Below are 12,162 nucleotides of genomic sequence, written 5' to 3' on the forward strand. Positions count from 1 at the left end.
ATTGGAGATATATCAAAGGGAGTAGTTATTAGAAATATGTCAAATTTTTGTATGGCTGTTGCCTTTGTTTCACAGATAGAACCTAAAAGTGTAGAGGAAGCTCTTCAAGATGATCAATGGTTTATAGCAATGCAAGAAGACCTGAATCAATTTCAAAGAAATGAAGTTTGGGAACTCATTCCTAGGGATGATTCACACCAAGTCATTGGAACAAAGTGGGTGTTCAGAAACAAGTTGGATGAAGATGGAAACATCACTAAAAACAAAGCCAGAATTGTAGCAAAGGGATACAAACAAGAAGAAGGTATAGACTATGATGAGACATATGCTCCAGTTGCCAGGTTAGAAGCTATATGTTTACTTCTTGCCTACGCTTCTCTCATGAAATTTAAACTATATCAGATGGATGACAAAAGTGCTTTCTTAAATGGATTTATCAAAGAAAATGTGTATGTTGAACAACCACCTGGATTTGAAGACTATAAGTTTCCTAATCACATTTATAAATTAAAGAAAACATTGTATGGATTAAAACAAGCACCTAGATCTTGGTATGAACGATTAAGTACATTTTTGTTAGAAAATGGTTTTGAACGAGGTAAAATTGATCTAACCCTGTTTATTAAAAGATTAGATGAGCATATTTTGCTAGTTCAGATTTATGTAGATGACATAATATTTGGGTCTACTGATATTTCACTCTGTAAGGGTTTTGCAAGCATAATGCAGGGATAATTTGAAATGTCAATGATGGGAGAATTGACATTCTTTTTGGGTCTACAAATTAAGCAAATGGAAAATGGAACTTTCATTTCTCAAACTAAGTACTGTAAAGAAGTACTTAAGAAATTTCGAATGGGTACTGCTAAGGAAGCAAGTACGCCTGACATTATGCAATTTGTGTGTGTGTGTGTGTGTGTGCTCGTTTTCAAGTCAATCCTAAAGAATCACATCTTACTGCTGTAAAAAGAATCTTAAAATATTTAAAAGGAATTGCATATTTTGGACTTTGGTATCCTTCAGGAGCATCTCCTAGTTTGATAGGCTACTCAGATGCTGATAATGGTGGTTGTAAAATAGATAGAAAAAGTACCAGTGGTACTTGTCACCTCTTAGGAAGTTTATTAGTCTCTTGGCACTCTAAGAAACAAGCTTGTGTGGCTTTGTCAACTATAGAGGCTGAATACATAGTAGCTGGAAACTGTTGTGCTCAAATTCTTTGGATGAAACAACAATTAGAAGACTATAATATCTTTCTAAATCATATACCTCTGAAATGTGACAATACAAGTGCTATTAACTTAACCAAAAATCCCATAATGCACTCTAGGACAAAACACATTGAAATAAGACATCATTTCTTAAGAGATCACATAAATAAAGGGAACTGTGAGATAGAATACATAGATACAAAGCATCAATTAGTTTATATCTTTACCAAACCATTAGCTAAAGATCGATTTTATGAACTAAGAAGAGACTTAGCAATATTAGAGATTTCTTAGAAATGCCAAAACTCAAGTTCCTTCAAAAATCTGAAAAACAACGTCAATAATCGATTATCGTTTCTAATAATCGATTATCAGCCACTCTTAAAAATTCCAAAAACATTTTGGAATAATCGATTATTTGAGGCAATAATCGATTATCCTTAATTCTGAGCCAAATATCAAAAACTCTTTGGAATAATTGATTATCACTTAGGATAATTGATTATCAGCTCGTCAGGATTCATATTTTACCCAGTTTTTGAAACAATAATCGATTATTGCCTTCTGCTAATCGATTATTACACGTCGTTGGATCAAATAAATTCAAAAACTAGTCGTTGTAATGGCTAGATTTGCATTAAAAAGCGTGTATATGGCCGTTGGAGACATTTCTCTATAAATATTAGTCATTTTGGTCGTTGATACACTATTTTCTCACCTTCAACACTCAAGAACCTCTCATTTTCTCAAAAACTCTCAAAGCTTCCTTCTCCTTCACTTCAAAAATGGCTAAACCTTCTCGTCGGAAGATTCCTACCCGTAGAAGAACTGCATCTCGTGCTCCTCAACCCTCAAATGCACCTAGGACTGCCTCTATTGAAGGATGGATTTCAGATGAAGATAGAAGATCTGAATTCATCACATTATGGAAAGACAAGCCCCTTATCACTTCGAAATTCATCCAATCTCAATGCTTTGTCAATCGACGTTTCACAATTCCTGTTTTTCTTGTTGAACAAGGGGTTAAATTCTTCACATAGATGCAAGGCACCTACTACCCCGATCTGGTACGAGCCTTCTACACCAACTACAAATTTAGAGATGGAGTGGGTTTTACAAAGGTGAAAGGTGTTGACATTATTCTGGATGATGATATTTGGAAAAATATTGTTCAATTTCCCATTCATGATGGCACATCTCCAATCCTCACTACTGACATTAAAGGGTTCAATAGAATATTCACCTATAGATCCTTTATGCGACGACCAGATCAAGAAATAGGCCGCCAATTGCTAACAGGACCTCTCAAAGTTGATGAGCGTCTACTTCACTATCTTATTGTCTGGATTTTATGTCCACGTGGTACAAATCTCTGAAGAACAATCTCATAACACCACTGAGGCAAACAAAATTGCGGAAAACTCCTTGAAACAGATGAAATTTATTCCTTTTGGGAATACCTACATTCACAAGGATGATATGCCTCCCTCGGACAATGAAGAAGAAGAGAATCCTATTCCTCCTATTGACACAAATATTGGATCATCCAATGGTGTTGGTGGCTCATCCTCTTCTTTAGAGGATCACATTTTAAACCTAAACCAGAGACTTGAAGAATTCTTTCTTCTCTCCACTCACCGACATGAAGAAGTCACTGACTTAATTAGAGGACTAGATTCTAGGATTTCTAATTTAGAACATAAGTTTGATAAATATGATGAAGGTGATGACATGAGTCAAGACTTTTAAATGTCTACATCATTGTTATTTTTTATTGCTATTGTAAAGTGTTTTCCAGTTTTATTATTTCTTAATAAAAGTCTATTTTTATTGTTATTATTTACAATTTTCTAATTGAGGGGGAGCTTTTCTATTAAAACTTTTTTCATATGATCAAAACGGGGGAGAAAAAAATTAAAAGTTTAAAAGTTTAAACCAAACAGTGCTACTAACAAATCTACTTGTAAGATATTTTGATTGCAGATACTTTAAACATATTGTTTTGATCATCATCAAAAAGGGGGAGATTGTTGGCAAAAGCAATACAAGTCTAAATGCTGAAGCAAGATTTTGATGATAATAAAAGAAGCTTGAAAGCCATTTCGAAGTCAATATGAAGAACATGTGTTGTTATGTTTAAAGCTATCTTGTAAAGTGTAATTAGAATAGTTAGAATCAATATTGCACAAAGAAAATTCTGGTATTTTTGGAAAAATCAAAGTGATAATCGATTATCACTTAGGATAATCGATTATCCTGAGCTAAGTTAATTTTTTTTAGGAAAGCACTGGAATAATCGATTATAACCTCTAATAATCGATTATCTGTTCAAAAATTTGTTTTTCATAAAACACACTGGAATAATCGATTATCACTAGTGATAATCGATTATCCTGGTCAGTTGGGCGCGACTGTTCAATTTTTTGACCTAATTTTTTTGGAACCCCTATTTAAGGAACATTAGAGTTACTTCTCACTTACCTTTTTTAGAAGCTAGAGTGCTAGTGTTGTGACTACAAGAAAGTTCTCTGAGTGTTCTGTGTTGTTGTTGTTGCTAGGAAAGCTAAGATCAAGTTTCTCTGTGTGATTCAAAGAAAGGTGTTCATCTCTTGTGTGTTCAAGAGAGGTGTTTTCTTTCCTTACTCTTTTATTAGCTTATTGTAATCTGTTATTTGTTAGTGACTTAGTTAATCTCGTTTTTGAGAGATTAACAACTGGACGTAGGGTCTTTTGATCCGAACCAGTATAAATACTTGTGTTCAATCTTCTTCTCTATATCTTTATTTCATCTATTATTGTGTTCAAAGAAATTAATATTTGATTTAATCGATAAATTTTGGAAAAATTTTAAAGTATTAATTTTATTACTTAAAACCAATTCATCCCCTCTTGGTTTTTGTCCAAACGCTTAAACATTCCGTTGCGCGATACCAACAGATTTATATTTATCACACTTTGTATCCAAGCTAAGTGAAAAAAAAAGGAATATTGGAAACAATGTATTATTTGTCGTCAACTAACCTGTCGACCATTTGTGCCATGTCCATGAATAAGGATTTTACCGATCTTGATTCCTTTACAACATGCTCTTAATGCATTTTCCATGCTTTCTCCACTAATGTTAAAATATGAGGAAAGTGTTCAATAAAAATTGTTAATAAACACATTTAATATTATGTAAACGCCAAAAGAAAAAATGTTGAATAAAAACATTATCATAAGGCAACATATAGCAAGTATTTATAAAATTAAGGAAAAATATAGTCCTATATTTTCAATGTTAGACTAAACGATTTTTCAAAGGTTTAATTTTGATGTGTAAGTGACTATGACCAAGGACAAGGATCCATTTGTAAGACTTGGAGGACCTATAATAAGAACTAGAGTAAGAAAAACAAAGAAAGTTCTTCAATAAGTGTTGTACATATTATTAGAATACAAACCCAAGTTTGAAAGAAAAAATACTAAGGTGGTAAATTACATTAAGGCCCAAATGGAGGAGGACTAACACGTCACTTTGCTTCAGTTTTTAAGTGATTAGTTTGTTCAAATAATGACTCAATCTTTTGTAAAATTGGGTGACCCAAAAATGTTTTGGGTTAATTTAGATTGATTTTATTTCAAGTTCTAATAAGGGTCCACTTGGCAACTTATGCATCAACCTTTAGGAGACCAAGAATTGAATAACATAATGTTTTTGGATCTTTTGATTGCCACAATCTTAGTTACTATCAATCTAAGTAGTGGGAACATTATTAGCGAAATTTGGATCATTATTAGTCTAAGTGGGATCATTATTAGCATAAGTCAAATGTAATTTCAATTAATGGATCTTTGTAACTCTGGTGGCTAAGTTTCTGTGTAAACTAAACCATTTTTATTTGAGAAAAGTGAAGTTTTATTCAGAAATATTAAAGTTTAACTCTTTTATCTTAGTGAGAGTGGTTTTCCTAAGTTCTTGAGTGATTCAAGAACCTTTTAGCTATATTAAAGGACTTTCTCATCCTTTATCTGTTGCCTCCCCCTGGAAAAAGTGATTCTTTCCATCTACCTTTCATATCCACCTTTTCTTCTTCCTTCATCCATCCGAATTTAAAAACTCACTTTTGTCCAGGTTTATTTTGTTGTCAACTCTCTCATTCTATTTGTCTAAATAAGTGATTCTAGAGCCTAGATTTAAGTTCAGAACATGGACTTTCACCTATTTTTGGAATCATCTCAATTGGAGTTTTATAACTCGAGATATTGACATTTCTAAAATATTATCAAACTTGAATTTTAGCCACTTTTTAATTCATCTTCTCACTAATTTTCCAAATTTACTACAAAGTTCTAACTCTAAAGATCTTAAATCAGCCATTATGCAATTGGGGTTTACATCAAATTTAAAGTCAAATTTAAAGCCAAGAAAGTGTTAACATTTGTTGAAACAAATGGTCACTTTCACATATAACTTGATCAAATTTGGCAATCTTTTTTCTTTATATTGCAAGAAGCACTTTGTAAGACCCACTCTAATTCTGTCCTAAAATTTAAAGGCCTCTCTTAGTCAATTGGGCCTAAGGCTAGCTCATAGGGCATCCCAAAACTCCTAAACCAGCCTAACCCTCTCATGTTCTGCCCACTTTGCAAAATCATCTACCTTACTCCTCTTCTCTTTTCCCCTCAAACAGTGCTCTGCTAGGGTTCGAAGCTCATTCAGATTCAAGTCCGTTCAACCTTATTCTCTGCTCCACGTAAGTTGTTTTCTCGCTCATGCTCTTTCTTCTTCAGCTTGTTTTCGTGGTTCCTGTTAGGGTTCACCGTAGTAATCCTGTTTTCATTTTGTGCCATTGTTCTCAACTCTTAAGTATGCTCCTGAAGTTGTTGGGTTCATTATCGTAGGTGCCTGTGCTTTCCACTAGCATTTGTCCAGGTGAAGGAAGCAAGGATTTTTCATGCTTTTATAAATAATGTGCCTGTTTTGGTTCTGTTGGGTGCTCTTAATGATTTGATGTGCTTTTGATGGTGTGAAAATAATTTGTGTACAGTTTTTGGATGGATTTTTGGCTTTGCATGCGTGAGAGCAGGTGAGATCTGCTATGCTCGCCTAAGCAAGCTGTTTCTCGCCCAAACGGAAAGCTCTCGCCCAAGCGAGGAGCTCTCACCCAAGCGAAGAACTCTCGCCTAAGCGAGAATGGCAGTAACTCGACCCCTTTTGGTTTCGAGTGCTCGCCTGAGCGAAGGTCTCTCGCTTGAGCGAGATGGGCTAGCTTGAGCGAGAACTCGAAGTACTCTCTGTTTTCAATCTCGCTTAAGCGAAAGCTTTTCGCTTGAGCGAGAGACCCCTTTCGCCTGAGCGAGAGCTCCTTAGCTTGAGCGAGATTAACAACAGAGTTGTTTAAATGCTTGTATGCTCCCATGATTGATTTGTTTACCCTTTTAAAGCATGAAATATGATGCCAATGTTTTATACAACGTGCTTGTGTTTTTCTTAAATTTTTGTTGTTTGGGATTTCGTGTTTTTACATGTTGAAACCAATGAAAATCTGTTAGTTTAGCTTAAGCGAGATATTTTAGCTTAAGGGAGATTAGCCTAGCTTAAGCGAGAATTTCTAGCTTAAGCGAGAATTTCTAGCTTAAGCGAGAATTTCTAGCTTAAGCGAGACCAGTCTAGCTTAAGCGAGAATTGCTGCAGAATTTTAATTCCTTACTTTAACTTGAAGTTGTGGATTGATTCAATTACTTTTAAAAGCATGAATTGGGTGAATGGGTATGAGTAGAATGGTTTATGGCCTGTGATTGATAAGTTTAACATGACATTGGCATGTGACTTGTATGGGATGGTTAGTTATCAAAGTGGCATGGTTTTGGCATGATAAATGACTCTATATTGATTGTTGGAAGCATAATGATTGGGTTGGTTAGGACATAATTCCACGATAGTTTCGTGGTGGTGCCTCATTTAGTTAGGACGTAATTCCATGAGCCTCTAGGTGAGACTTCCTGGTGGTGCCTCAGTTGGTCGGGACGTAATTCCATGACCCCTGTTAGTGGGAGTTCATGGTGGTGCCCATCTATTTAATTTAGTAAGGATTCAAGGTAAGGTTGCATCCTGACACTCTAAAGAGTCAGTTAGTCTCACATAGAACGTACTGACTCTAGTTGTGAGAGTAGCAGGAGGCCTGGAACTCATTAAGGACTAACCTTGTGTGTGGGGAATGAAACATTGTAACACTTAGCTCGGTAGAGCAGGGAAGTTCACCACAAGTGCAAGTATCTGTTGAATCCAACTAATTATATGTATCCAGATGAGTCATGTCTTGAGTCTTAGTGTATTGGTTGCATGTCATAACATGATTGGTTGATATTTGTATCTTTGGCTATGAAAGTTGTATGCATGGGTATGATAAAAATCGTTTTCTACTCTAGCATACCATTTCTGCTTGTTGTATGTTCTCTGTGTGTGGTGTTCTCTTTTTGCGATGATCATCAATTTATTGATGTGAGCATATGCGAAAACTCCTCGTGGTCAACAGGATAATGGAGACTCCACTACTTAGCTTTCGGTTGGATTCTGCCGTCCAAGTTTCTTAGGGTTGTAGCCCATGTACTTGTCTGCCCTTGGGCAATTATTTTGAATATTGTAGACTCTTACTCCACTTTGGTCATTGACATCTTGGTGTGCCTAAATTTCTATTCAGATTTCTCTTGGTTAAATGTTAGGGGTAGTATCTATACTCCTGACCTTTATTTCCGATATTATCATGTGTGACATTTCCTTTAATTAGCGTTATTAATTAAATGGGGTGTTACACACTTCATTAAAAAATAAGTTTTAAACTCAAATTCATGCAATATTTATTTGGCAATATATATGTATATAGAATTAAGTAAATTATTTATGTAAAATCTTTTATTTCAAAAGGTGATTAAAAAAAACACTTAAAATTATGTACCTTCTAATTACTGAAACTCCACACAACCTACTACAGAAAACAACACCAGAATATACAGATCCTGTATCAATGAGATAAGCTACCACTTCAACATTTTTGTTGATGATATTAGCAAGTGTATCACAATAAACGTAATTCAGAAAATATATAAATAATTTTAACCTATGAATATTTCTTTTTCCACAAGAATAAAATGTTTTCTAATAACTTTAGGTTGTGAGCATGCACAAATATAAATTTATAAAATAATAATCACATTATTAAAGTTAAAGATGTTAAATGGGTCCTTACAATTGAGTCAATTTGGCTCGCTACATATTTGAATTGGTTTAGGATTTGGAAAAAATTAAGTTCTTTTAGGAGTCGAAGAGAACCCGGCACACATAACTCACACTTAAATGAGTTTGAATAGAGTTAATCTATAACCCTCCAATAACAAACCTTTGTTAATTTTTTATCATTTTTCATAATTTTTTTTATTATAGTTATTTATTAATTCTAATTATGTAGGTTGACAATTTGACAATTTGATCTTTTTAAATACTATAATGTTGTGCAATAACATTTTTAATAATAATTTTCATATTTAATTTATTTGTTCGATCTTTTGACAATTTAATTTTTAAAGTACTATCTATATAATAATATTTGATAAAATAGTTGAACATTTTAATTGTATTAAAATAAAAGAATGAATCAAGTCCATTGACTTTGATCATAGTATAGTAAATATATAAAATAAATTAGAAAAATAAAACATCTTAAATAAATTAACTCACTAATTCATCAACCTCTAATAAATCGAACTGAATTATAAAATTTCTACAACACAATAAAATTAGTTGGATTGAGTTGATTTACTTTTAGTTGCTAAGTCAAACCAATATGAACTTCAAAATAATTATAAAAGTAAACCTTACTATACTACAATATAATATAATATAATATAATAATAATAATTATTATATATATATATATATATATATATATATATATATATTATGGAATGGTTTTGTTACGAAAGTAGCTTCTGAATAAAGAAATTGATTCAAGATAAGAAGAAAAAAAAATCTTAGAATGCACTATTAAACATGCACGACGTAAAATATTATTTAAAATATAGTTCAAATAACATAGATAGTCTGTAAATATGATAATTCTGATTTTAGAAGTGATGATTCTTAATCCAAAAATGTTGTTTGAAATTATCCTACAAATGCTTTACCTGTTGGTGTTATCACCTGCTTCTCCGAAAAAGGAAGGTGACCCAATCCATGTTCGACAACCTACAAATTTTCTCACAACGTTATAATTCTTCAAATTTAAGATAATTTATAATAATACTTCAATTTGCACATAGTTGTTACCAATCTAATTAGACGATCTGAGTAGAAGGCAAAGTCATGCTTTGTTGCCTTAGCATCACGAATGAGAGTATGCATTCCCTTTATCTAATTAAAAAGAAAAAAAAGAAGTCAATGTAATAATTTAGATTCATCATTGTTATCTTAAACTTCACATTGCAATTTATATAAAATGTTGTGGTATTCTAGAGGTGACATTGGTATTTAACACCTATTAAAAGATATACAAATTTTGAATACTCAACTTATTAAAAAAAAAAAAAGGTAATAGAGACTTTTTTAAAATTACTCGCATTTATTAGACTTAAAAACCTAAATATAGAATACCACTAACACAGAACATAAATATGATAATTTACCTGAAATGTTGAAAATATAACAAAAATATTGGGATGTATTTTGCATAAATCATTTTGGCCAAGCTTCATACGTATGTGCTGTACTATTAAGTCAATGGCCACATCGTTATCCCCTCCACTTGGAATAATAATATCAGCATATTTTTTCGTTGGCAGCACAAAATCTTCAAAGCTAGGCTTTACAAATTTCGAATACTGAAATATAATTTTTTTCATTAATCAAACACTTTGAACAAAAAGCTAAAGGTTCATGAAATCAACATTATACAAACATTTTATTTATAATACTCTCTTTCAAACACAGAAATAAGTGTAAATGTCTTCTTTTTTAGATTTTGTTTACTCCCATACACTATACATAGTCTTATTTACTTTGGTATGTTTGATTGGTTTACTAAAAAAAGGAAAAGAAGGTGGTTTAATTTTTAAAAATTCATACAAGTGGAAAATCATATGAAATGCTGGGTTAGATTTTCTATTACGCCGATCTAAAAAAATATTAGATTTTTTTTTCTCCATGTTATATCTTTAAAATAAACTTATTTTTATATAATGATATATTTTAAAATAAAAAATTAGTATATTTTGAAAAGAAAGTAAATAAACTAAAAATAAAAAAAGAAGCCAAATTTCAATTAATTTTATTAAGCTATGTTTAAAGGTTGCTACTTTGAATGAAGAATACAACTACCTAGGTCTTTGTCACCTTAATTTATTCACTTAATCTAATTCGTATGCAGTTTTTTTCTTCAAAATGTTTTTATGCAAAGAATTCAAACAATTATCTATGATAAATTTCGCAATAAAAAATGCGACCTGCGAACAAAATCGATTTAAGAAAAATAATTAGAATCATCTTATAGTTTATTTTAAAAAATTAATGAAAACTGTAAAAATTTAAAAATAAAAGTATGATCTACGAACATCAATTTTAAATTTAAAAATCAATTAAGTGTAAACATTTTTCAAAAACAATACCTTTACTTAAAAATAAAAATAAAATTAAATATTTATTTTTCTTCGGAAATAAGAAAAAATAGCTACAAAACTTGAGAGAGAATTCAAACAAATGTTGATAATAAGGACTAAAGAGTAGGTTTACGTACTTGATCTAGCACATTCTCTACATTCCTTCCATGATCAATAGCAAGACGTTTCATTCTTCGTGAAAGACGAACATCAGAATCTGCATTGCTTAAAGAAAATAAAATTGGGTGAATAAAATATAAAATATTATATTAAAATTTGAAATACAATACAAACTCGATAATCTCTCATTACAAAGAACACAAAACAGGATGGAGCAATACAAAATAGATTTTCCAATCCCCAACATGTTTTTTTGTTAGCTAAAGAAAATATCAAAATAATTAATTATTGGGATTGGAGATCTTTTCAAAATGATAATTGTGATAAAGTATACAAAATCTTAATCTAACTAACACCACTTCTAATATAAAATCTTAAAATGATAAATTTGAATTTTCTTTCTTACGAAAATCATCTTTTCATACACTTAATTTTTTTTAAAATGGATTAAAAATAACTAACCTTCATCAACAAAGATCTTCATGTTCAAAAGATTACGAACACCTGAGTCATGAAGAACTAATATTCCTTCTAAGATTATGATATCTCCGGGATGAACCTAAATGACCAAGAAAAAGAAATGTAAACCCATTTGCATGAATATCAATAAAAGGCAATTGAAAATTATAAGAACAATATCAAACACTTAATTAGATCTATTTATGTTTCTGATTTTCCAAAATTCATATTAATAACAATACCTGACGTTCAGCTTCAATTCTCTTATGGTGTTTGAAATCATAATTTGGTATATCAACATGTTGTCCACATTTTAATTTCTCCATTGTCGAGAGCAAAAGCTTCATATCAAAGGCATCTGAAAATTCAACAAAGACCAATTATTCTCATGCTGGTTTATATTTTCAAATTTTGAAATTCGTGTGCTAAAAAACAAAAATTTGATTCACTATGTACTCACCAGGATGATCAAAATTATACTCATTAACCTTTTGCAGTGTCTGATCACTCAGTGGGTAATAAAACGAATCCTGTAGCACATGTAAATGAGTTATAACCTAAAATTTAAAACAATAAATTATTTATATTTAGACAAATCCACGCCATAAAATTATCATTAAAATTAGCATGAAAAAAACCATTCAAACTTGTTTTGTCGTAATTGTAGAGAATTATTTACTTGGCTAATGAGGACAACACGTTGATCACGAAGTTGGGTGTTTATCATATTACAAACAGTTGT

General features: G+C 31.6%; 1 protein-coding gene across 1 annotated transcript in view; it reads right to left on the minus strand.

Annotated features, from left to right (window-relative positions):
- Nucleotides 1-12,162, minus strand: part of LOC114182639 (uridine kinase-like protein 5) — a 43,099-nt gene extending 30,937 nt beyond the window's left edge. Inside the window, exons 1-10 of the mRNA XM_028069549.1 lie at nt 12,100-12,162; nt 11,881-11,950; nt 11,663-11,778; nt 11,424-11,520; nt 10,979-11,058; nt 9,873-10,067; nt 9,517-9,600; nt 9,375-9,435; nt 8,150-8,210; nt 4,233-4,326 (exon numbers count right to left, since the gene is read on the minus strand). Of these exons, the coding sequence (XP_027925350.1) occupies nt 4,233-4,326; nt 8,150-8,210; nt 9,375-9,435; nt 9,517-9,600; nt 9,873-10,067; nt 10,979-11,058; nt 11,424-11,520; nt 11,663-11,778; nt 11,881-11,950; nt 12,100-12,147 (906 nt within the window). The 5' untranslated portion in view covers nt 12,148-12,162. The remainder of the gene's footprint in view (nt 1-4,232; nt 4,327-8,149; nt 8,211-9,374; nt 9,436-9,516; nt 9,601-9,872; nt 10,068-10,978; nt 11,059-11,423; nt 11,521-11,662; nt 11,779-11,880; nt 11,951-12,099) is intronic.

The sequence above is a fragment of the Vigna unguiculata genome, chromosome 4 (genome assembly GCF_004118075.2).
Source record: "Vigna unguiculata cultivar IT97K-499-35 chromosome 4, ASM411807v1, whole genome shotgun sequence".
Lineage (NCBI taxonomy): Eukaryota > Viridiplantae > Streptophyta > Magnoliopsida > Fabales > Fabaceae > Vigna > Vigna unguiculata.